Source organism: Cervus elaphus, chromosome 26, assembly GCF_910594005.1.
Source record: "Cervus elaphus chromosome 26, mCerEla1.1, whole genome shotgun sequence".
NCBI classification, from domain to species: domain Eukaryota; kingdom Metazoa; phylum Chordata; class Mammalia; order Artiodactyla; family Cervidae; genus Cervus; species Cervus elaphus.
The window spans coordinates 29,567,111-29,594,407 of record NC_057840.1 but is presented as its reverse complement, the minus strand read 5'-3'; the positions used below and the strand labels follow the sequence as shown (position 1 = coordinate 29,594,407).

At 38.3% G+C, this 27,297-nt stretch overlaps 1 protein-coding gene across 4 annotated transcripts in view; it reads left to right on the top strand.

Moving 5' to 3' along the window:
• Positions 1-6,715: 6,715 nt before the first annotated feature.
• The window catches only part of SHPRH (SNF2 histone linker PHD RING helicase), an 83,757-nt gene continuing 63,175 nt past the window's right edge, over positions 6,716-27,297 (top strand). Inside the window, exons 1-8 of one of the 4 annotated variants that reach the window (XM_043888159.1) lie at positions 6,716-6,948; positions 14,571-15,237; positions 17,485-17,614; positions 19,456-19,674; positions 22,358-22,436; positions 23,089-23,239; positions 26,247-26,355; positions 26,827-27,083. In XM_043888159.1, coding sequence (XP_043744094.1) covers positions 14,599-15,237; positions 17,485-17,614; positions 19,456-19,674; positions 22,358-22,436; positions 23,089-23,239; positions 26,247-26,355; positions 26,827-27,083 — 1,584 coding nt within the window. In that variant the 5' untranslated portion in view covers positions 6,716-6,948; positions 14,571-14,598. Of the gene's footprint in view, positions 6,949-6,986; positions 7,356-14,570; positions 15,238-17,484; positions 17,615-18,169; positions 18,188-19,455; positions 19,675-22,357; positions 22,437-23,088; positions 23,240-26,246; positions 26,356-26,826; positions 27,084-27,297 lie in introns of those variants that run through there. The other 3 variants (XM_043888160.1, XM_043888162.1, XM_043888161.1) reach the window with 3 other exon arrangements.

Here is a 27,297-nt window from a genome sequence, read left to right as displayed (position 1 = left end):
ACTTTGCTGACAAAGGTTCATAGATTCAAAGCTATGGTTTTTCCAGTAGCCTTGTACAGATGTGAGAGTTGGACCATAAAGAAGGCTGAGTGCCAAAGAATTGATGCTTTTGAATTACAGTGCTGAAGAAGACTCTTGAGGGTTCCTTGGACTGCAAGAAAATCAAAATCAGTCAATCCTAAAGGAAATCAACCTGAATATTCATTGGAAGGACTGATGCTGAAGCTCCAATCCTTTGGCCACCTGATGTGAAAAGTTGACCCACTGGAGAAGACACTGAAGCTTGGAAAGATTAAAGGCAGGAGGAGAAGAGGACAACAGAGGATTAGATGGTTGGATAGCATCACTGACTCAATGGAGGTGAGTCTGAGGAAATTACAGGTGATAGTGAAGGACAAAGAAGCCTGGCATGCTGGAAAAGAAGTCATAGCAGTCCATGGAGTCACAAACGGTCAGACATGACTTAGTGACTAAACAACAACAACACCAAAAGCAAAAGTGGAATTTAATACAATTTAAAGAAAGTGGAAACTCATACCTAATTTTACTGTTGTCACCAAGATTCACCTAAACAATACACCAGTGATCACATCTGAGCATAGTGCTGACCTTCTAGTGGATAAAAGCTTTAGAAAGGTGCTTTCTCCCTTGACAAGCATCATTTTATGCTAACACTACTATGACTAAGTTTCCATGAGACTGTAGACTCTTTCTGAAAGTGCTACATCATATGTATATTTTAAAATGACACATGATAGTGGCCCTTGAAATATTGAAAAATATTTCAGTTCTGTATTTCTCAAAATTGCATAGTAAATATTACTTAAGTCTAAGCATCAAGAGATTTATCTACAATGTCCCTATTCCTTAATGCTTAGAGGCCATATTGACAGAACCAGTTGGGAAAAAATATATGCCATTGGAAAAAGTAACAACAGGGAATGGAGGTGAGGAGTGACTGAGAAAGGTATCAAGGATACAGGCTATGTTATCTTCATTGATAAAAACTGTATATAATCTCACATCTTCCCTTATCCATCAGACCCAACTTTAGCTTTCTCCTTGATGAAAGTGAAAGAGGAGTGTGAAAAAGTTGGCTTAAAGCTCAGCATTCAGAAAACTAAGATCATGGCATCCGGTCCCATCACTTCATGGCAAATAGATGGGGAAACAGTGGAAACAGTAGCTGAATTTATTTTTCTGGGCTCCAAAATCACTGCAGATGGTGACTGCAGCCATGAAATTAAAAGACACTTACTCCTTGGAAGGAAAGTTATGACCAACCTAGATAGCGTATTAAAAAGCAGAGACATTACTTTGTCAACAAAGGTTCATCTAGTCAAGGCTATGGTTTTTCCAGTGGTCATGCAAGGATGTGAGAGTCAGACCATAAAGAAAGCTGAGCACCGAAGAATTGATGCTTTTGAAGTGTGGTGTTGGAGAAGATTCTTGAGAGTCTCTTGGACTGCAAGGAGATCCAACCAGTCCATCCTAAAGGAGATCAGTCCTGGATGTTCATTGGTAGGACTGATTTTGAAGTTGAAACTCCAATACTTTGGCCACCTGATGCGAAGAGCTGACTCATCTGAAAAGACCCTGATGCTGCAAAAGATTGAGGGCAGGAGGAGAAGGGGACGACAGAGGATGAGATGGTTGGATGGCATCACCAACACAATGGACACGGGTTTGGGTGGACTCTAGGAACTGGTGATGGACAGGGAGGCCTGGTGTGCTGTGGTTCATGGGGTTGCAAAGACTCGGACACGACTGAGTGACTGAACTGAACTGAGTTTACCTAATTTACAAGCATTGCTTTATTAACATCCAAAATAAGTACTTACAAAGAAATGGTGAATTCCGTTCTCCTTATGTCATAAATCCATGTCCTGTGCAGCATTTTGGGTATAGATTACACATTTTACTTTATAAATTATGAGAGGAAGAGTTTTCAGATTACAGGTTGAGCTTGCAGCAGTGGAGACAGAACAAACCTTGGCCTTTGAAATAAATTTGACCTGCAATTTAGCAAGGAAAAAAATAAATTGAAAGTTAACAGTTAAACCTATCCATGGTTAGCCAAACAAAATCTTTGAAGTTCTAAATAGGAAGATCTGTGTTCAAGTCACATACTTCCTGTCTCCTAATTTATCAGCCATGCTACAGCAAAGCATGCCCAATCTGATACTGTTTCTTATTTGTTTAACCTGGCACACACTCACTTCAACATAGCTGATCACCTCTACCAGCACCAGTTTCCCAAAACAATGTTTCTTCTTTCCACTGTCTGTTGATACCAGACACATTTTAAAAATGGTTTTGGACATTGTAACTCATTCTGAAATAGTGATTTTGACCCAGATATTTTCACTTTGTCAGAAAGAGGAAAAACCGTCCTAAGGCAGATAGGTAGGCAAGAACACGGAAAGAAAAAGTCCTCTTTGCCTAGCCTCAATAATGCTGAATGACCATTGGCTTCACTTCCACAGAGTAGGCAAATCTAAGTAGAATATGGAATAATCTTCTTAAGGAATTTTATTAATGATCTTTCTATAAAGGAGAGCTGGGTCTGAATGATCCTTACTGTGGATACACTGTCATCACACCTCCTGTCTTCTTTTTTTTTTCCATAAGAATCTATAAAGTTTGGTGAAAAATTATTTCTTTTTATTTGATAGACGACATGCCTTAGTAATAAAGAGGAAATAGCCTGGACAAAGGAGTCAAGAGGAGTGCTAGATCCTCTTGTTCTCTTAGAGCTAACCTATGGCAAGTCACTTTTCTGAGTCTCAGGTTCCTCTTCTGTAAAATGAAAATTTTAAATACCTCATATTATCATTATAAGAATCAAATGGAAAAATGTACATGAATGGGATTTGCAAAAATAAGGTTCTACTCATAAAGCATCAGTTATGCTGTTTATGCCTGCAAGGGATTTAAATTTGCTTTACTCATTTACTCCCTCTCAATCAGTCCTCCTTGAGAAAAACTTGTAACAATCTTTTTAAAATAGAAGACCAGAGTTATTGGCAAAATTTAAATAAATCTAATCCCCAAAAGGGATTGGAACTATAAATTTGGCCTAGTGAGACCACACAAGGAAGCAAGTAGTCTGACTTTGACCACGTTTAAAGGAGATCAGTCCTGGGTGTTCATTGGAAGGACTGATGCTGAAGCTGAAACTCAAATAGTCTGGCCACCTCATGCGAAGAGTTGACTCATTGGAAAAGACCCTGATGCTGGGAGGGGTTGAGGGCAGGAGGAGAAGGGGACAACAGAGGATAAGATGGCTGGATAGCATCACCGACTCGATGGACATGAGTTTGAGTAAACTCCAGGAGTTGGTGATGGACAGGGAGGCCTGGCGTGCTGCGATTCATGGGGTCGCAAAGAGTCAGACATGACTGAGTGACTAAACTAACTGAATGACAGTTTCAAGAAGAGGCAGTTGAACTCTATGAACACTGAGTGATACGCTGATTGGCTGATGTCCAGTCAGTTGATTTCCACTTGAGAATGCTACTACATCTTTAGCATCTAAATGGGTGGATGAATTGAACTCTGGCAGGAGTGAACCACACAATTGCACTCATCTCACATGCTAGCAAAGTAATGCTCAAAATTCTCCAAGCCAGGATTCAACAGTATGTGAACCATGAATTTCCAGATGTTCAAGCTGGATTTAGAAAAGGCAGAGGAACCAGAGATCAAAATGCCAACATCCACTGGATCATTGTAAAAGCAAGAAAGTTCCAAAATATTATCTACTTCTGCTTTATTGTCTACGCCAAAGCCTTTGACTGTGTGGATCACACGAAACTGGAAAATTCTGAAAGAGATGGGCATACCAGACAACCTGACCTGCCTCCTGAGAAATCTGTATGCAGGTCAAGAAGCAACAGTTAGAACTGGACATGGAAAAACAGACTGGTTCCAAATTGGGAAAGGAGTACATCAAGGCTGTATATTGTCACTCTGCTTATTTAACTTATATGCAGAGTACATCATGCAAAATGCTGGGCTGGATGAAGCACAAGCTGGAATCAACACTGCAGGGAGAAATATCAATAACCTCAGATATGCAGATAACACCACCCTTATGGCAGAAAGTGAAGAAGAACTAAAGAGCCTCTTGATGAAAGTGAAACAGGAGAGTGAAAAAGTTGGCTTAAAGCTCAACATTCAGAAAACTAAGATCATGGCATCTGGTCCCATCACGTCATGGCAAACAGATGGGGAAACAGTGGAAGACTTTTTTTGGGGGCTCCAAAATCACTGCAGATGGTGACTGCAGCCATGAAATTAAAAGACACTTGCTCCTTGGAAGAAAAGCTATGATCAACCTAGACAGCATATTACAAAGCAGACACATTACTTTTCCAACAAAGGTCCATCTAGCCAAGACTATGGTCTTTCCAGTAGTCATGTATGGACATGAGAATTGGACTATAAAGAAAGCTGAGCACAGAAGAATTGATGCTTTTTAACTGTGGTGTTGGAGAAGACTTTTGAGAGTCCCTTGGACTGCAAGGAGATCCAACCAGTCCATCCTAAAAGAGATGAGTCCTGAGTGTTCATTGGAAGGACTGTTGTTGAAGGTGAAACTCCAATACTTTGGCCACCTGATGTGAAGAACTGACTCATTGAAAAGACCCTGATGCTGGGAAAGATTGAAGGCAGGAGAAGGGGACAGCAGATGATGAAATGCTTGGATGGCATCACTGACTCAATGGACATGAGTTTGGGTAAATTACTGGAGTTGGTGATGGACAGGAAGGCCTAGCGTGCTGCAGTCCATGGGTGGCAAAGAGTTGGCCATGACTGAGTGACTGAACTGAACTGAACTGATGTCAAGAACTGACTCACTGGAAAAGATCCTGATGCTGGGAAAGATTGAAGGCAGGAGGAGAAGGGGATGAGACAGGATGAGATGGTTGAGTGGCATCACTGACTTGATGGAATTAAGTTCGAGTAAGCTCCAGGAGTTGGTGATGATGGACAGGGAAGCCTGGCATGCTACAGTCCATGTGGTCACAATGAACCAGACATGACTGAGCAATTGAACTCAACTGAACTTAGGTGTGAACAGCTGCTTCACAGCTGGGAGCTTCCAGAATGCTAGGTGCAAAAATGAGTCACGTTTTCTGAAATTAGCTCTGGTGATTCTGTATTGAAAAACACATTACTCTATAGAGAACTATTCAAAGGCTATACTTTGAAAATACAGGACTGAACATATATATTATTGTAAAAACTGTTAAAATCTTAATTGTAAGCATATGCTACTGTATATAGAATATAGAATTCTCTCTCTGTATTACATCAGAGGGTGAAATTATATCTCTAGATATATAAGTGGATTCCTAGTTTACTATTTTTGTACAGGTTAACAATAATGTCTGTAGAGATTAATTACTCAATAACATTGAACAAAAATAAAATGAGGCTGGGTTTATTTTAAAATATCTCTACCTGGCACCAGCAGGACTTGGTAAAATAGAGCTTGATTTTCTGCTCCACTGGTGAAATGTGACATAAAACTATCAAAGATCACCTGTCACAGCACCATATATATTTAAGTATGGAGTTTCAAATCACAGTTCCAAAAGAAAGGCTGCATTTTATCCTGCACTTAATAAAAAGATCAGTTCTCCAATGAAGTGGGATTCTGCTTGCCTACTCTTCCAGCACTAGAGCTACTTTTTTAGCTGGCCTCGGGAAACTCTGGATAAGGTCACTGATTTCCACTGAATTCTAAGTGGTTTTGTTTACGGAAATAGCTTCTCTTAGAGGTTTGTCATGAAGTTCGGTACTAAGAATATCGACCACTCTGGACTGTCTCCACAGCTAACGGATCCTCCTATAGGCAAGAACTTATTTTTGTGCTTCTGTGATCACACAGGCCAAGACGCCCTTCCGCAGCATAATTCTAAGCCCTCATTAGGTACTCAGTGATCGAGGGCCCCAGGTCTGAAAGTGTTAGTCGCTTAACAGAGTCCGACTCTTTGGGACTCCATGGACTGTAGCCCACCAGGCTCCTCCGTCCATGGGATTCTCCAGGCAAGAATACTGGAGTGGGTTGCCATTTCCTTCTCCTGGGGATCTTCCCGACCCAGGGATCGAACTGCGGTCTCCCGCATTGTACTCAGATTCTTTACTCTCTAAGCTGTTATTTTCCAGGCTCTTGGTTCTGAAGCCGCTCAGTGATTTCGGAGTTACCTAGGCCTAAGACTACCTCCAAGAGAAAAGGCTACCGCTCAGTGAAGAAAAGGAAAAAAAAAAAAAAAAAGCTTAAGATATTGGAAGCCCAGCTTCGTCACAATACTGTAGTTTTTTCCTCATCTTAAAATATTTACTCACATCTCCCTGGAGAGTCTTTTAAAATAACTTCTGAGTGAGATAAACTTCAACCGTAACTAATTAGTGGCTGCTTTCTAGAAACAATTTACAAGGTGTACCTGCAGAATTCTCGTCTTTTTACTAAACCCACAGCTCTTAACATCTGTTTCAAGAGTGACCCGTAACCTTCAGCCAGCAGCCCCGCCCACTTCTAAATCCGCTTAGAGCGCCACCTCCTCCTTTCACGTTCAGCCTATCACGTATTCTCTAATGGCTCAGTGTAGCTATCGCGAGACTCCAACGGTATCCTTCGAGAGTCTCTAACCGTGTGGACTTGCGCAGAAGAGACTCATGAAGCTAGGGTCGGAGAAAGGGGGCGGGGCGTCCCGACGTGCGCGTTCACCTTGACCCCACGCTCCAGCGCGCGCCCAGCATTTAGGCGCTGTGGTTTCTGGGCCCCCCGGGAACCCCAACACAAACCAGCATAAAGCGCGCGTGCCCACCTCAGGCCGATGTTCGGTGGATAGCGAATGCGTGCCCGGGACCTGCAGAGGCATCAGAGGGCCCTGGGCCTTGGTGCAGAGGCTCTAGGGGCTTGGAGAAACAGTCTAGGTAGGCGCTTGGGTGATAGAGGGTCAGGGGTCAGAGGTCGGGGGCGGAAGGCGTTTTGGACGCAGACAGAAGTCTCAGGGAGGGACGACTCCGTTGTTTTGGAGCCTGGGAAACTAAAAGACTGACGGGGAGCAGCAGCGCGAGTTTCCGCGACCCTTCCCCATCCCAGACGTGCGGGCCGGGGATCCGCCGCGGCTTGCCCGGAACGAAGAGGAGCTGCGGGAGGGAGGCTTGCTTTCTCCGCCGCGGACTGGGGCCTACGGTGTCTCGTTCGAGCGTCCTAGGGCCCTTGATCTCGCTCCTCTGCCTCCGGGCAGCTTGTTTGCCCGGCCTGCTGGGAGCGATCGGCGCTGACAGCCTTGCTCAGACTCCTCAAACCACTTTTGAGTCTTTCGGAAGAAAACTGAGTGGGTATCACCATTCTCCGCAGATATGCCCCTGGAGACTGGAACTGGGCAGCTGCCTAGCTTATTGGTGTGCGGGATTGTAAATGTAGTAAAGGGGAGGCCGGGGCCTCTGAGTTAAAGTTCTCAGGTACCTCAGGAATCAGGTTAATTACATTCGCACTCAAAACCAGCCTTGCATTTTGTGCCTTTTGACTCCGTGATAGTTTCTACTTTTCTGAACCAGGATATATTTTCTGATGGTTGACGGTCAGTGTCAGATAAACAGGATTAGTAAATAGTGACTTTGAGCCTTTTTTCTAACGGACTTGATCTTAGCCATGAAGTAAAAACCCTGGATGTTTGGTGTTTTCCTTTTTCCGCCTGCAATGTGGAAGACCTGGATTCGATCCCTGGGTTGGGAAGATCCCCTGGAGAAGGGAACGGCTACCCAGTCCAGTATTCTGGCTTGGAGGATTCCATGGATTGTATATAGTCCATGCGGTCTCAAAGAGTGGGACACGACTGAACGAGTTTCACTACTTCTGTTTGAATTAACTTGTGACTTTAATAAACAAAAAATACTTTTAGAGTTATTACAGCTATTTTCAATTATTCTATTGGGTGATAGCAAGAATGATGAAACTCCCATGAATCGAAATGATCCATGATACCTGTACCGTCACCAGAAAGGCTAGTTGGTTTATGATGAGAAATCATGCTGGAAGCAAGATAGTAGTGAGCAGTAGTGGGATAAATGTTCTGTATTGCAAAACATGGCACTTATAGAGTTTACAAAATCCACTTAGCCAATACGCTGGCAGTTGAGAATAAAATGATTTTGAAGGATGCTATTTATATATATATCCTCCTCTTGTCCGGCCTAAAGAACTGTACTTACAGGATTATTGAATCTGTTATTAAGAGTTCAGGCTAGAAAGATTTGGGGTAATAGAATCTGCTGGTGAAAAATCAAGGCCTTTTATAAGTATCTGTGACTGGTTTTAGAGTTCTGCAGAGGAAAATACTCTCAACCTGCTGGGGTTATCACTAAGAAAAAAGCTGTGGTAATGCTAGGTCATTGAGAACTTCTCAGTCATCAGTAATGATTGAATTTCACTTGCATAAGGCTTACCTTGCAGCACGATATCTCAAATATATATACTCTCCGTTTTCCTGGATAGCCTAAATCAGGACCTACCATGGGTTTGTTCTACATCATTCAGTATTGGCAATTATCTTTTAATGAAGAGATAGTAATTTGGAGGGGGAAAAATCTGAATAAGTTTAATTGATATCCATCTGTTGTCTTAGTAACAACATTTTATATTTATTTTTCTAGCAGTCTATCTTTGTTTTCTGTTAAAGACACAATCAGTTTTCTGTTTCACTCTGGGCTGGAAATTGTAAGGAGTAGTTTCACACTACCTGTAGTCTATTTGAACGTGGTTGAGTGAGATTGGTCCAAAAAGAAATTTGAGTAAAAGTACTTCTGGGTCCTTGAGAAGAGAGAGAATATTCACAGAGTTAGAGATCTTTGTTTCACATTACTTTGAATATCATTTCCATCCTGGCCCTGACCCGGCATTGGGAGTACAGTGCTGAATAGGGTTCTGTTCCTGCCTGGCTTTCAAGTAGTTCAAAGTCAAACAGCTGAGAACACTGTAACAGTTGGAATCAAGAAGGAGAGGCCTTTAATTCAGCATACCTGGTCGTGGAACGTTTTGTGGGAGATCAGGATATCGATAGGTGGAAAAGCAAGCAAAAGGCATTTAGAGGAATGAGAGTCAAAATGTGATCCGTGTAGGAAACTGTGATATATAATCATGTTACACCCAAACACTGGTATTTAAGTGGGGGAAGAAGGGAAGAAGATTCATCTGGTATGAGGAAAGTAAGGAGAAGGATTTAGAATTGGAATATGATTAGAGATATATGGAATTTTACTAGGACCTATTAGCTCCCAGTTAACATTATGGTTTTGAGTAGCTTTGATCAAAAAATTTAATCTTCTTTGGTTCAAGAATTATCCCTAGATAAAAATCTCCTTTAAACAAAAAAGAGTTAACCAAAACAGGGTGGTGGGGCAGAGGGAAGGCAGATCATGAATGTTTGCTCAGTAGAGAATGAAAGGAGAGCCTGCTAGAAACCCTGGTATTTATTTTTCTTGAACTTATCATTGCAATTGATAAATACTTTGATAATACTGTGACATTGGAAGAATCAAGTTGAAAGCAAACATCTGAGTGAATGTGCAGATTATAGTTTAGAAGATACTGCATGAGGATGAGTGTTACCAGAGAAAAGATCAAGGAGTGAAAGGGAAGTGTTCTGGTTCAGTAATATGTCTATTACAAGACTGTTGTAATAGAAGGGCACGTATTAACCTCTGTTCACAATTGATGGCCTCAGACTGGTCATGGGACTACTATTGATGCCCCACCAGTTGAGCAGACATTTCCTGTCTATGCTGTACTTTGCCAGGAAAGAAATGGATTTCTGTAGGCAGCTAGCTATCCATAACAAGGTTTCTCAAGCTTGGCTGCCTGCTAGAATCACCAAGTGAGAGTGAAAGTGTTAGTTGCTCAGTTGTGTCCAAATCTTTGTGACCCCATGGACTGTAGCCTGCCAGGCTCCTCTGTCCGTGGAATTCTCCAGGCAAGACTACTGGAGTGGGTTGCCATCCCCTTCTCCAGGGGATCTTCCCAGCTCAGGGATTGAACCCAGGTCTCCTGCATTGCAGGTAGACTCTATTGTCTGAGCCAGCAGGGAAGAATCACCAAGGGAACCTGAAAAAATAATGGAGGTGGTGCCTGGGCCCTGCCCCAGAGATGATAGTTTAATTGGCTGGGCTAGTACCAGGGCATCAGGATTTTGAAAATTTCCCCCAGATGGTTCTAGCATTCAGTCAAGTTTGAAACACACTGATCTGTAGTTCCCCATCCTGCCCCTTTAAAGTTTGGTTATTGTAAAGTGTAGTTTATAGTGTTCTCAGGGTGATGACAATAGCAACTACTACTTACTGAAGATATGCTAAACTTCAGTTGCTGTGCTATTGTACATACACACAGAAGCTAGATAATTTCCAAGTGCCAAAGCTAGAATTAGAATTTAGGACCCCAAAACTCACATTCTGTCATATAAGCCACATTGCTTTGCCAGATGTGAGATTCTGTAGCCAATTGCTTTGGGGGCCATTTGAGTTAATGATTCCATCATCACCATGTTACTAATATTATGGTGGTTAGTGAGATAGATTGTGTAACTGACCCAGTTCCCTCCCCATATGTCCCCACCATTTGACTTTGAGTCCATCTGTGAGACCTTGCTTTGCCCATGGAACCTTAATGTTTTTGCCCTAACCAAAAGCCAAAAAGTACTTGTGTGATTGGATTTGGGCTCATTCCTCAGTCACTGTCATAATAACATTCTTGGGTGTTTTTTTGCTGGTACGAGGAGAAAGATGACTATATTTAGGAGAGCCAAGCGGCTTTTCCCGAAACCTAGACTATATCAGCCAATCCTAAACTAATCTGCAGATCGGTGAGAATAAATGATTGCTGTCTCCAGGCAGAGCTTTGGGTGATATGTTATAGGGCATATTTATGATGGTGGCTAACTGATAAACTGGTGTAGAAGACTGACTTGATTCCAGTATTCCAGCCTGTGCTCTGAGGAGAACTGGACACAGACAAGCACTTAGGGTATTAGGGACTTTCTGTATTATTCTGATCTCTTATTCAAAGTAATAGAGGAGACAAGATGCTTGAAAAGTAGTTAACTATAGTCAGAGGTTGATTGTAGACCGCCACCTCCATATTCATAAACCAAGCACTGATTCAGGGAATGGAATTCTCGTGATTGACTTAGAACAGCAGTTTTTGATAGACATTTTGCTATTATGAAAATGTTCAATTATTGTCAGTCCAATACGGTAGCTTCTGGTCACATAGAGCTTTTGAGCACTTGAACTATGGCTCGGGAGAATGAAGAGCTGAGTTTAAATCTTTTTGTTTTTAACTTAAATACTACCTCTTAAAGTTAGACGCAGCTGTCGGCATCCTTATGGGACTACACAAACAACTTCTTTGCGGCTGCTGAGGAAACCACTCTGCTTTTAAGTCACAAAGCTAACATATTCCTCAGTAAGAGAAAGGTTCTGTCAACAAGGAAATGAGGTAGATCTTAGGTAGATAAATATTACTTGTTGTTTCATGGTTACTGTCCTATTCAGATTTTTCTATTTATTGGGCCAACTTAACTCATTACATTTTTTAGTAAATTATGCATTTTATCGATACATTTCAAGTTTATTAGAATAAAGCTATGAAGAGTTTTTAATTCCCTTCTGTACCTGCTTTTTGTTTTTGCCTTTTAAATCAGTCTTATTAAAATAAATTACGTACAGTAAAATTCAACAATTTTATATATACAATTTGATGAATTTTGACAAATGTATAAAATCATGTGATCACCTGTGGAACATGTCTGTTACCCCAAAGGTTTCCCTTCTGCTTCTTTGCTGTCAGTCACAGCTCTTACCACTTCCTGACCCCTGGAAACCATAGTCTGGTTTCTAACACTAGATTCTTACTTTCTCTAGAATTTCATATGAATGGAATCGTGCACTATATAGTCTTTCGGCTTCTTTCACTTAGTATAATGTGTTAAAAATTCATCCATGTTATATGTATCAATAGTTTATTATGAGTAGCATTCCATTTGTTTATCCATTCATCAGGTGGTGAACATTTGGGTTGTTTCCAGGTTTAGGCATTTATTAACAAAATTGGTATTAACAAATTCAAGTTTAAGTTTTTTATGTTTCTGTGTTTTTTTATTTCTCTTAGGTAAACACCTGTGAGTGGGAATTAATAGGCTGTGCAGAAAGTATATATTTAATCTGTAAGAAGTTGACACACTTTTCCTGTTGGAATGTTTGAGAATTCAGTTCTAGTTGTTCTGTGTCCTAGGTCTTTAACATTTTAACCATTCTACTAGATACGTAGTTTCTCATTGTGGTTTATGAGTTGAATTTGCAATGCCTTAATGACTGAGGATGGTAAGGATATTTTCATGTGCTTATATGGCACTTAGAGATCATCTTTTGTGAAATGACCGTTCAGCATTTTTGTCCATTTTTAAATAAGGTTTTTCTTAAATATTGGTTTGCAAGAGTTATTTATGTATTTCACATATAAATCTTTCATCAGATCTCTGTGCTATTTTCTCTTTTTATGAAGACTTGACAGTTTTGAGAATAAGGAGTTTACAACTTTTTTTTTAAGTTAATTATCTTTTAAAGGAGTGTAAAACAAGAGAAAAATAACATTATATTTATACAGATATTTTTCATTTATAATGTTTTTTTTCTTTGTGTAGGTCCAAATTTCCATCTAATATCATTTTCCTCTGCCTTGAGTACTTTGTTTAACATTTCTTGTGCCGTGGGTCTCCACTTTAGGTTCCACTACCAGCCCCACCTCTAAACATGGCAGCCCCCTTGATGATGCTCTCGTCTCTTGTGCTAATACAGTCACGCTGTCACTTAGCTTTCCATTCTGATTCCTTCTGTGTCATTCTTTAGGAAGACCTCAAAGTTTCTGGTCAGCTGAGATGTCCCATCGTTTGTACTATCTTAGACAGGGCTAGATTCAGGGCAGAATAATTGAGGATGGGGTGTTAGCAGGGATAGAGGAGTGCAGATTGCTCTGCGTGCCGAGTTTGTCTTCACAAAACCAAAACGCAGCCTGATGTTTGTACTGAATTAAAGACCATGGTTTGATCTACACTACTTTTATATCCTCTCCTCAAATACGGGATGGTGCTGAATACTTACTGGGGACTCATCCAATACCTGGCTGGATTTTATTAAAAAAAAAAAAAAAGAGATTACTGAGAATATTTATTAAACTGCACTTGAAGCCAAATTTTATTTATACATTCCTTTCTCTTTTTTTTCAGCTACATGGTTGGAATACATTGGATTAGGCACCAACCATCATTGTGACTTTATGATTTAACTTCTCTGAGTTCTGTGTTACATAGAGGAATTGGCTATTCTTTTGGGAAAAGGGAATGACTACCCACTTCAGTATTCTTGCCTGGAGAATTCCATGGACTGTATAGCCTATGGGGTCGTAAAGAGTCGGACACGACTGAGTGACTTTAGTTTAGGGTCTGCCTTATATAGGCTACTTTCAACGTAATTGAAAAAGCTTTCTTTTCTTTTTTCCTATGTTCTTAAATTCTTTTCTTTTATTGTCTCTGCTTTATTTCCCCTCCTTGCTATCTGTCACCATCTTATTTCTTGTCCAGCTATCCTCTTATTCTTTTTATAGGCTAATTCACAAAAAGAAATACATTTTACATATTTTCATCTTCCTCTTTTGAAAAAGAATGTATTTTTAGAGATTTTTAAGCTATGTCAGGGTCAAGTGAAGTTTTGTTAACGCTTTGGAATTATAAAATAATATGAAATCCTGTAGTGATTATATGGGTTTAAGTGTTACTAAAAGTTTTCAAATAAGCATTTCCAGAATATTTGAGAGATTTACCTTACTCAGTTCAGTTCAGTTCAGTTGCTCAGTCGTGTCCAACTCTTTGCGACCCCATAAACTGCAGCACGCCAGGCCTCCCTGTCCATCATCAACTCCCGGAGTCCACCGAAACCCACGTCCGTTGTGTCGGTAATGCCATCCAGCCATCTCATCCTCTGTCGTCCCCTTCTCCTCCTGCCCTCAATCTTTCCCAGCATCAGGGTCTTTTCAAATGAGTCAGCTCTTCACGTCAGGTGGCCAAAGTATTGGAGTTTCAGCTTCAACATTAGTCCTTCCAATGAACACCAAGGACTGATCTCCTTTAGGATGGACTGGTTGGATCTCCTTGCAGTCCAGGGGACTCTCAAAAGTTTTCTCCAACACCACAGTTACCTTACTATCATAAATTTAAAAATCATTAAATGTATTTTTAGAGTTTATTTTAAACAAAAATTTGTCTATATTAAATTTCTCTAAAAAGACCATTAAGATCATTAGGATTTGTGTGATACAAGAGATTATAGTCAATGTGTTCCATAAATGTATCTGACATTAAAAAAAATTATCCATTGCTTTACGTATCTCTTTAAAGATTTCATGTTTTGTGTGGGATTATTATTCTATGTTGAATTGCTCATCTGGGAATATTTTAATACAAAAATCCTCTCTTGGAATGTCTGCTGTTGTGTTTATCTTCTAGGGTTCACATTTACCAAGAGAACTTGAGAATGAGCAGCCGACGGAAACGTGCTCCCCCGGTAAGGGTAGATGAGGAAAAGCAACAGCAGCTTTGCTGGAATATGCATGAGGACAGAAGGAATGAACCTCTCACCTTAACTGATGACGAGCAGTCCTGCCCAGGTTTGGACCCCTCTCCTGCTCACCGCATCATCCTAGATGACAGTCCAAAGGAAGAAGTGGCTCACAGAGAAAAGAGGAGGTGTTCCGAAGCCGTGAGCATCTCAAAATCAATTGATAAAGAAGAGACTGGTGGCATTTTTTCCCCTTTGTCTGTAAAGCTGAATATTGTAATTTCTCCCTATCACTTTGATAATTCTTGGAAAGCATTTCTAGGAGAATTCACTCTTCAGCTTCTTCCTGAACAGTGTTTAATTGAAAATTTTTCTGAAAAGAGTTTTACACTGACGAGTTCCGAGTTGAGCAGTCAGTTCCTGATCTATGTTCATTCAGGATGTGAAAATGTAGAGAAAAAAGAAGGAGGACTCAATGAGCCAGTCAGTATCTGTGACAAGGGAATTCAAGTGGAGTCGTCCTTCAGCAGTGAAATGTTAGAAGATTTGGGATGGCTGCAAAAGAAGAAAAGAATAAAACTTTACCAAAAACCAGAAGAAAATAACATTATCAAGGTATCAATTTATATGGTGTCCCTTAAGGTTCTTCTGCATTGGATACCCCATTTTGAAATTAACTTAGAAGGAAGCTCTATAAAGCCAGCGATAAGCTTCATTATTGTCAAAGTACACTTCATTGGGAACATTCAATAACTATAAAAATATATGTACATATATATTTTATATATCATAGCCAATCATTTCCAGGCTGTACTTTTGGGGATCTTCCTGATTCACCCTTTCCAGCTGTATTCTCAGTGACTTGTTCTGACCTTCATTATCTCTTTCTCTTCCAGTAGCAATCCTTTCATCATTGCCTCTTCAGTTCTTTCATCTCCTTTGTCTCTGGGCTGGTATGATATGAATGCAAATGGAATTCTAGTCTATTTATGCCTACAGAATTGACTATAATCGGGCATATAAGTCTCTCCTTTGATAGGCCTTTGTCTCCTCCAGCTTTATCTGTCTCCTTCTCAACTCTTTATCACTCTGCTCTTTCTTCTGTCCCAGAAACCACAGATTGCTCTGTTCCCTGCGTACACCCTGATGTCTGTGCATCTGCGCTTTTGCTCTCATACTTCCCTCTGCCTGGGCTGTTGCTTCCTCATCCCTCAAAACTCCTGCTCATTCCTCAGTGTGCAGCTCCTTCATCTGAGGAGATCTTTTCTTAAACTCCATGGATGGTGTTACGTGCTCTTCCCCCATAATACCTGACGCACATGCTTATTTCCCCCCCGCACTCGACTATGAAGTTTTTTTAATCTTCACAGCCCAGTAGAATACCAAATACTAAACAGATTTTCAGCAAATGGATGAATAAATTTATGATTCATTTCAGGCTTTGCTATTCACTAGCCAAGTAAATTTTTGTGAATCGTTTGGACTCTAATTTCAGCTTCTTTCCATATGAAATGTAAATAATACTCATTCCTTTTACCTCATACAATTGTGCTGAAAATCAGGGGAGGTAATGTAAGTAAATGTACTTCAAAAACTACAAAGCAAGTTAATATGTCTTCATTCTAATACTTGAAATATACTTGATCAATACTTGAAATTCTAAAATGTTAAATTCACTTTTGTTCAGTTGAAAACATCATACATGTGTGTTATACATTTGTCACACTAAAAAGCAGTTATATCAATAGCCCTGTTTATAGCTTCAGAATTGACTGAAGGAAAGGAGAAAATTTAGAAGCATTAGATTATAATTAATTCTTCCCTGTACAGTCAAACTCTGCAACCTAGCATCCCCTCTCTGGTGATAGTGAGTGCCACAAATTGTGGCTCAAGTTAAAAACAGATTTAAGAATTTGTGGTTTGTATGCCTGTGTTCTATCCATTTTCCCCCACATCAAGTCTTGATCTCTTCTGTCTTCCCTAATCCCTACTTTTATAAATATTTAAACACTTACTGCTGCAATAGCTAGGCATCTCTAAGCAAACACAGAGCAGAATATAAATAATAATGAAAAGTACTCTTTGCCACTTATTCCAGTGTAATGCTGATTGAATTTTGTTCTTTACTGAAAGAATATGAGGCTCTCAGTGATCATGGAATCAGGGCCAGCATAATACAGGGAAATGAAGGAAAGTATGTTTGTTGATTATCTACCATTAGGAATTTTTAAAATTATACTAAGTGGGCTATTCATATAGTCTTCTCTCCATTTTGTAAATGACAACATTTGGGTTAAAATCAATCATTTTGTTTGTTCTTTTAGCTCTTAAATATCAATGCCAGTATTAAAATTCAAGAATTTTGACTGGAAAGCTTCATACTATATTGTTTCACCAAAGTTAAGCTGTATAACCTTAATCAGGGCTATTTTCCTGAACATTTTAGTGTTTGATCTAGGAATAGGGATTAGTAAAACCTCTGTGCTTAAGAATCTTCTTGGGGAATCTGTGTTTTTAACCAGCTTCACTGATTATTCTGATGATCGTCTAGCTGGGAAATCATTGACTTGGTAGGTAGAATTGGTGTTCTCATCACAGTCTCACAGGCTTAGCTCCAGTTAGGGAAATATTTTTTCTAGCTACTTAAATGGTGCATCACACATAGTAAGCCCTGCATTTGCAGAATAAATTTGTTATTGAAAGTGGGAATATCTGAGATTTGGTAGGTATATATTTAGGATCTGTGGGGTACATACTCTGAATACCTTTAAAACTGAAGGCGTTAAAAATGTATTTCTTATATGGTCATAAAAAATGATGTAGTACAGTCAAAACTTTTTAATGTTGATTAATTATTTGTAGGTTGGAATTTATCTTTTGGAAGCTGGCCTAGCAAAACCAGATTATCTGAGTGATGCAAGTTCAAGAATGAAAAAGTTCAATCAACTCATGAAGAGAGTGATGGAAAAGCTATACAATTTTATTATTCCAGGTAATTTTTAAAGTAAACTTTAAAATTGTTGCTCCTGAAGAGCTGTGGATTTCTCCCAAATCCTGTATATAACAACCAGAAAAACAGCTAATAAAACCATAATAAAATTGAACAACCAACATAAAATTGCTATATGACAAAATTATGCTTATCTTAAATGCCCCCACTACTATACTTTTTGTCTTTTTTTTTTTTTGCTTAATGATATGCTTAGCTTATAGTGTGTACTCAAGAAATGTTGATGGCATCAATAGGCAGAATATAAAGGGATCTGAGCTGATTGGAATTTTTGCATTATTCCTGTGTTTATTTTTTTATTTTGTCATGGCCAGAGATTCTTGGCCGGCCTTTACTCCACCTCTCCTTTGCAGTCTGACAAATAATCTCAAGAGCCTGCTTCCCATAAAGACCAGTTAACTTTGCTACTGTTTCTTGGCAAGAAGTTGCATCCTTGGTCAGGACTGCAGTTTCAGAGTTGTCTGCCATTGGTTCCCAAGGGAGAGTGTGGATGGCTTGCTGCAGCCCATCAGCACGACTGGAAAAACGGCTCAGATTCTCCAAGTCCTGCTCATGGTGGGTCAGCCTTATTTCTGGTGCACATCAGAACAGTTTTATACTGGGATATCTGGGAAATCAGTTTCTAAGCTTGGTTATTGAGTTGTTTTTCTGCAGTACATTCTTTGTGAAGTTTTATAATGCTAGTAATAGTACATCATTTGCATGCTAAAGACATAACAAAAAGAAAATCACTGGTTTCAGAATTGGAAGGAATGCTTTGAAGTACACCTAGAACTTTTTCAAAGTTATGATAAGAATCCATTATTCTGCCTTTTAAAAATAATAAAATTGGAACTTTTCAAAGGAAAACTTCAAATATAATTACTAATAATATGCACCTACACTAAAACAGAAATAGCCAAGCATGTAACTACACATTTATTGTAAACTTTTGAAAATCTTTAAAGAACATAATTTTTATTGAGAAAAGTTAATTGTGTATTTTGTGGTACAGTCTTTGTTTTAAGGCATATGAGGTATGTCCTACAAATGTGTGTGGACCTGTTTGAAACCATTCAGTAATAAATCATTGGCTACAGGGGCCTTGCAAATTTTTCAAGAGTTTGAGGGGTTTGTTTTTTTTTTTCACATTGTAAGCATGAATCTTTTTCCACAGGTCAATTGTGCCCAACAAATGAATCTGAAATTCTTATGAATTTGTATTGGTGGCATAAGCCCTTAATCTCCTAATTGGCAGCTGCTGCTGCTGTTACCAAATACCTGTCCTTTTTTAGCATAAGAAATAGAATGGGAAACTTTGTCTTATTAGATGTAGAAAAATTGTCTGCCTGTGGATTTTTTTAATGTTGTAAAAGTAAAATAAATTATTCTTTTACAAACTGCAATAGATATTCACATTCAGTTCCTCAGAGGTTTATGAAACATCTACAATGGGCATAGCACATGCTGGCTGCTCTGAGGAGCTATAAAAACAAAAGACAGCCTTTGCTCTCAAAGAGCGTTAACAGTTCAGTGGGGAAGGGATGAATGAGCACAAATGATTATACTACGAGAAAGACTGCAGTGTATTGTTATATCCAATGTATGAGAGCATTGCATGAACACAGAGGAGAGTGTTCTGATCAGGGAAAACAAAATGTCATGAAAAAAATATCAGTTATATCATCTTGAAGGTGGAAGCATAGATTTTTGATCAGTCAAAAGGCACACTAAGCAAAGCCCCAGAGTTGGGAGAGTACATGGTGTGTTCTGGGAATAAGAACTGCTTATAGTTATAAATGTAGATCTTGTTGTTCTGAGTACACTTGTTCTTGGATGTACAGATGTGTTGGAAGAGGATGAGGAAGGTTCCGATAGTGAGCCAGAGGGACAGGACATTGATGAACTCTATCACTTTGTGAGGCAGACACATCAGCAAGAAACTCGGTCCATCCAAGTGGATGTCCAGCATCCTGCGCTGACCCCTGTGTTGAGACCGTACCAGAGAGAGGCTGTCAACTGGATGCTACAACAGGAGCGTTTCAAAAGCACCCCTGCTGGTGGCAAGTATAAGATACTTAAAGAAAGGCAAATTCATCAGAGGGATTAAATGAGAGAGTTTGGATGGAGGAAATCGGTCAGTAAACCATATTGAAAGCCTGGGATAGAATGGGTGTGTTACTGTGAACAAAATTATTTTCTAAGACATCCTTCAAAATTGACACCTAGAGAAATTCATTTATGAGTTCCCTCATCTGTAAAAGTTTGAACTGATTTTTCCAACCAGAGTAAAGGCTGCCTTGATGGAATTTTTAAAAACCAAGAGATTTTTTACATGCCTTTCCAACTAAGAATTGCTTTTGTGACCTGATCAGATGGGAATCTTGCTAATATATGAAAGAAACTGTACAATTTAATCGTGAATGTTAGGGACAGAAAGCAAGTTTATAAAAGTGGGAGACTTAACATGTGACAAATCTGAGCTTCCTAGTTATACTTATTTTCTTTACTCCACAAAATAAATAATAAAACGAAATGTCATCTAGTAAGTGTTTTCATAAAAGTAGTCAATTTATGGGAATCATTTGTGTCACTGCTTTATCATTGTCTTTAAAGGGATGGGCACTAGATGAGATTTTTACATGACCCTAGGAAGTGAAGTGCTAACCATTTCTCCTTTTTCCTATATAGATTTAATTAGTGATGAATATCTCTTCCGTATTTCTCCCACTTTTTTATCCAACAAACTTTTTTAAACTTTTTATTTTGGAAATATCAGTTCATTGCCAATATTATTTCTTACTCTTGCTTCTCCCATATTCTGAATTATTTTGAAGTAGTAACCCCACATGGAGAAGGAAATGGCAACCTACTCCAGTATTCTTGCCTGGAAAACCCCATGGACATAGGAGCCTGGTAGGTACAGTCCATGGGGTCGCAAAGAGTCAGACACAGCTGAATGACTAAACAGCAACAATAACGCCACATATTATATCATTTCATCTGGTAATGTTTCAGTTTATCTCATTAAAAGATAAAGGTTTTTTAAACAAATATATATATATAATGAATTTTGAAACCAAAAAATTTCTTAGTATCACTGTCTCTCTTACTTCCTAACCCCCTTTCTATTTCTCTCTCTTTTAGTTTGTTCAAATCTGAAACCAAATAGCATCCATATAGTATTGGAATTACTTGCTGTCTCTTAAGTTTCTTTTAGTCCATAGGTTTTATTTCCTCTCCTATTTTTTTCTTATATTTGTTGAAGAAATTTTATAGCTCTATAGAATTTCCTACAGGAATTTTATTAAGGTGTAACAGAAATAGTAAATGCGTAGATCTTAAGGGCACAGTTTGATAAGTTTTGATAAATCTCTGTGTCTGTGTAACTAGCAATTCAGTTAAGACATAGAACCAGACTTTCCCAAAAGTAGACACTGGCCACCCATGCCTCTTGAGACTTGAAATGTGACTGTCCAAATTATGTGGTGTAAGTTTAAAATACACACTAGATTTCCGATAGTACAAAAAGAAAAGAATGTGAAATATCTCACTACTACTTTTTATATTGATTATTGAAATGATAATATTGTATTTTGATTACATCAGATAAAAATATTAAAATTAATTTTACCTGTTTCTTTTAATATTTGTATCATACAATGCTGACATAAAATATTTCCATCACCCAGCACTTTCCATCGTTGCCTAGTCAGTTCTACTTCAACCCCTTCAGGAGGCAACCACTGTCATCATAAATTAGTTTTGCCTGTTTTTGAAACAGACAATGATAAAATATGTCCACTCAGGTGGAGGGAGTTGCCCTCTTTCAGCATAATGTTTTTGAGGTTCATCCACACAGCATGTATCAGTAATTCATTGTTTTTTGTCCCCAGGCTAGATTTTGTTGATTAAATCACATGCATCATTTAGTGTTTTTTTGGTTCTCTGTGGTTCCCATAGATTAAAACTTTTTATCTTTTAATTTTTTTCATTTTATAAAACTTATATGTCTGTATTTCTGCTTCACCTAATAATCACTGAAGAAGGTAACAAAAAATGACTAACCATTTCACGGGAAGTAGAGCCATACCTACAACTTAGCAGTTGGTTTAAACAACGTAATATATTGAGAAGGGATAGTGGAAGATGCTGGTTGACACAGACTCAGTACTTCATTGCTGTAGTTTGAGATATTTTTTTTTCCTCAGTTAAGCCTTTCCTCTACTCAGACCCATATGAAAGGTTAGATCTGATATAATTTAGTGTATTAGCCCAGTATCATTTATCTGTGAAATTATTTAACAATATAATTTAGTTAACAATTTAAGGTAACTTCTTAAAGCATGTGTAAAAGACAAGCTGCTTTCATTTATTGTCTAAGCCTTGATGAAATGTATTGGTTTTCTTTGCCTGTTAATCCTCTATACTAGTATAATTTGTATATTTTGCTATACTTTGCATAATTAAAATACAACTAATAAATTATAAAGTATCCAATAAAATATAATTGCAGGTATAATTTGCTTTAGCTTTTCTGTCTTATCACTTGCTTCTATGGAAAATATTTGTGTGCTAAACAAAGGAAGCAAAAGAATTATATCTGAACAATAAGAGCGGTGTCCTGGCCTTTTACCCACATGTATGTGCCTTCCCGGGGTATCCTGGCTGTTGACTTACTTTTATTTTGATGTAATTATCTGGCAGAATGGAAAATAAACAGAAAATGGTTTATTTTTCTTGTAGAAAATACCCTACACTTTCTATGGAGAGAAATTATTACATCTGAGGGTTTGAAACTCTACTACAATCCATACACAGGCTGGTAAGGCAAAACTCTCCTTGTGTGCATGATATTGAAAACAAATATTATGAAAACCTATCTGAGATTGATGGCATATGTCTTAAGCCTTGGCAGTACCTCAAAAAGGCATACTAAATTAAAGTCTCATTAGACAGTTTTATAGATAGGATAGACATGGAATTAATAGCACTTGTAATTTTTTGGTAGATAAATGCAGTAGGATAGACATAAGATGTGTAGTTATTGATATTTAAAGAGATTATAATTTTAAGTAAAAATATCACCTTATTATGGGCCAGTTCATTAAATTTGTTAATTTTATTATAAAAGAGTTTTTAGGAATCAATAAATATGATTAGTGAATCAGTAGTTATTGCCATTTTTATTCACAGATTCATAAAGGTCACAGAAGGTAGACATGCTTCCCTTTATTTATGGGGGGAAAAAAATGATGATAGTACCAATTCTGTTTCTGCACACTTAAGTTGTCAACTCAGGCAGCTTTTTTATTCTCACTGTTCTTATATTCATGATCTAGGGATTATAATTGTTGCAACTGAAAGTATAGTTTTAAAAAGCTTAAGACTTTTATGCATTTCTCCCAGTTCTCTTTAGGAACAGTGTGATTTATATTTGCATTCCTATGATGTGTTTTTCTTGTATTTTCCTTTAGCATCATTCGTGAGTACCCAAATGCTGGACCACAGTTGCTTGGTGGGATCTTAGCAGATGAGATGGGTCTTGGAAAGACAGTGGAGGTTTTGGCTCTGATTCTGACACATACTCGACAAGATGTCAAACAAGATGCTCTCACTCTTCCTGAGGTAGGAGGAGTACTACAGGGCTTGGGAAAGCAGAGCATATGTTCTGCAGAAAGCATCGTATGTTGAACATTTGGTTGGCACTTAAGTCAACACTTTCAGTTTATTCTGTGGCTTATGACTTGTATTAGTTGTTAACTTCACATAGGCACAGAAAATGGGATATTTGTGAACTGGCAAAGTTTTTTAAAGTGATATTGGCCAATCACGAAGAGGATAGATATGCTGTTATTTATGAAGCTTCCTTCTAGTTGGCAGAGAAATTCTCTTAGGAAAGCTTGATTACTTCCTCAAATGTTTTGTCACTTCTTCAGATCTCCATACTACTGCTACATATTTTTGAGAGCTATTTTTCAAAAATTGTGCAAACCTCAGATATATAAATCTTGGGGTCAAATAATTAGAACTTTGTTAAAGGGTAAATAGCTAAGTAAGTAGATTTCTCAATGAAATGAACAAATGAAACAAACAAAATTTCTCAATAAACAGTCTTTACTCTAAAATGTATGTGTGTTAGTCACTCAGTTTAGTTCAGTTGCTCAGTCGTGTCCGACTCTTTGCGACCCCATGAACTGCAGCATGCCAGGCCTCCCTGTCCACCACCAACTCCCGGAGTCCACCCAAACATATGTCCATCAAGTTGGTGATTCCATCCAACCATCTCATCCTCTGTTGTCCTCTTCTCCTCCTGCCCTCAATCTTTCCCAGCATCAGGGTCTTTTCAAATGAGTCAGCTCTTCACATCAGGTGGCCAAAGTATCGGAGTTTCAGCTTCAGCATCAGTCCTTCCAATGAACACCCAGGACTAATCTCCTTTAGGATGGACTGGTTGGGTCTCCTTGTAGTCCAAGGGACTCTCAAGAGTCTTCTCCAACACCACAGTTCAAAAGCATCAATTCTTCTATGCTCAGCTTTCTTTATAGTCCAACTCTCACATCCCTACATGACTACTGGAAAAAGCATAGCCTTGACTAGACGGACCTTTGTTGACGAAGTAATGTCTCTGCTTTTTAATATGCTGTCTAGGTTGGTCATAACTTTCCTTCCAAGGAGTAAGCATCTTTTAATTTCATGGCTGCAATCACCATCTGCAGTGATTTTGGAGCCCCCACAGATAAAGTCAGCCACTATTTCCACTGTTTTCCCATCCATTTGCCATGAAGTGATGGAACCGGATGCCATGATCTTAGTTCTGAATGTTGAGCTTTAAGCCAACTTTTTCACTCTCCTGTTTCACTTTCATCAAGAGGCTCTTTAGTTCTTCTTCACTTTCTGCCATAAGGGTGGTGTCATCTGCATATCTGAGGTTATTGATATTTCTCCCAGCAGTCTTGATTCCAGCTTGTGCTTCCTCCAGTCCAGTGTTTCTCATGATGTACTCTGCATATAAGTTAAATAAGCAGGATGATAATATACAGCTTTGATGTACTCCTTTTCCTATTTGGAACCAGTCTGTTGTTCCATGTCCAGTTCTAACTGTTGCTTCCTGACCTGCATACAGGTTTCTCAAGAGGCAGGTCAGGTGGTCTGGTATTCCCATCTCTTTCAGAATTTTCCACAGTTTATTGTGATCCACACACTCAAAGAGTTTGGCATAGTCAATAAAGCAGAAATAGATGTTTTTCTGGGACTCTCTTGCTTTTTCGATGAGCCAGCGGATGTTGGCAATTTGATCTCTGGTTCCTCTGCCTTTTCTAAAACCAGCTTGAACATCTGGAAGTTCATGGTTCACGTATTGCTGAAGCCTGGCTTGGAAAATTTTAAGCATTACTTTACTAGCGTGTAAGATGAGTGCAATTGTGTGGTAGTTTGAGAATTCTTTGGCATTGCCTTTCTTTGGGATCGGGATGAAAACTGACCTTTTCCAGTTCTGTGGCCACTGCTGAGTTTTCCAAATTTGCTGGCATATTGAATGCAGCACTTTCACAGCATCATGTTTCAGGATTTGAAATAGCTCAATTGGAATTCCATCACCTCCACTAACTTTGTTCGTAGTGATGCTTCCTAAGGCCCACTTGACTTCACATTCCAGGATGTCTGGCTCTGGGTGTGATGACACCATCATAATTATCTGGGTCATGAAGATCTTTTTTGTACAGTTCTTCTGTGTATTCTGTGTATTCTTGTTACCCTTTCAGTCATGTCTAACTCTTTGCAACCCCAGGGATTGTAGCTCCCCAGGATTATCTGTCCATGGGATTCTCCAGGCAAGAATAGTGGAGTGGGTAGCCATTCTCTTTTCCAGAGGATCTTCCCGACCCAGGGATTGAACCTCGGTCTCCTGCATTGCAGGTGGATTTCTTTACCATCTGCGCCCCTAGGGAAACCCTCTAAAATGTTTAGTTGTATTTAAAAATATAAATTTAAAAAAAAAATTAAAAAAAAAATAAATTTTAGAGTTTATAAGAAAAAAAGCTTCACTGAGATTCATAGTTTATAGTTTATATTTTCAGATAATGAAATCGTCAATTAGCACATTAAATCCTGCGGAAATGAGGCCAGGGTCCACCATGCTTGCAACCTTAGCAGTTATGTGATCTTTTGATAGGGTAAAGTTTGCAAAATTATTCTTTCAGATTTGAGTAAGGGATATCCGAGTAGGGAATGTCTGTTTCCTTTGTAGAGAAATGAGTTGGCGTGTACAGTTTTAACTATCAGTAACTTCCTTTTGAGGGTTCTCTGCTCATTAGCTGTGTTAATTTTAACTTAATTTGATTGCTATTACAAATTCAGTTGGTTAATACAATTTTAAACAAGGCTTAACATGTTAATTTCAGAAATTTCACACTTTAAGTAATTTAATATGTGTAATTTTTTTAAATGATGGCTAGCTGTTAACTCTGAAATAAAACATAAGATTTGTATGTGTGAATAACATATTTAGCCCTTTCTTTCATAATTTGTTACAACTCTTTTGCATCTCCTTAATAGAAGGAGGGTTAATTTTGTGAAGCCACTCAGAATACTGAAAGCAAAACACTGTGTAACTGCTTAACATTGTTTATATCAGGGAGAAGTGGTAAATTATTTCATTCCATCACGTTATTCTGGCGGAAATGTAAAAAAGACAGAAACCCAGAATATGGAATTTGAACCAAAAGAAAAAGTTCAGTGCCCCCGTAAGTATGAAATCTCTTAAAGATAACACCTTTTGCAGTGATATTTGTTCTAATTCTTATAATCTTTAATAGCAATATCTTATAATTGTTATAAATAATTGTTTTTACAGTTGTTTATACTTTGCATAAAAGTTTGGTTACAAGGCATATTATCTTAACAAAAGGGTTAGGTAACAAAAGTAAAGATTTATTCTTTGGTTTGACTTGATCCAGATAGTTTGTTGCTTAATTCGTAGATTAGCAAATTAATGTAATGTAATTTGCTTCTTAAATTATTTTCATTACTGTAATTTATTTCTTTATTGAGATAAGTTTATTACATATTCTTCAAAATGATGATAGACAGCATGTCTTTAATAAATCTTTATTCTTTACTTAACATGGTTCTTAATGCACATTAAGATTAACTGAGTTTTATTTTCTTTTCACTTTAATTGTTTTGACTGAGTTAGCATATCCTTTTGCATTTAGCTACACGTGTGATGATCCTGACAGCTGTTAAAGAAATGAATGGAAAAAAAGGAGTTTCTATTCTTTCCATCTATAAATATGTCAGTTCTATATATAGATATGATGTTCAGCGGAACAGGAGTCTTCTGAAACGGATGCTCAAATGTTTAATTTTTGAAGGCCTTGTGAAACAGATCAAAGGTCATGGTTTTTCTGGTACTTTTACACTGGGGAAGAATTACAAAGAAGAGGACATACATGATAAAACAAGAAAGCAGGTAATACCATTTATCAAGTGTGTATGTGATGCTTTACAAAGTAAATTGACAGATCCCACCTGTCTAAAGCCAGATGATAAAAAAGAAACATTAGGAAAAACACTAATGGCTATGACTTCTGTTTTCTACTTTCTGAATAAAAGTTCCATCAGAGTAGAAACTAAAAATAAGTATTAATTGAGTGGATTATGCAGTTAGTTAGTAACGCATAACA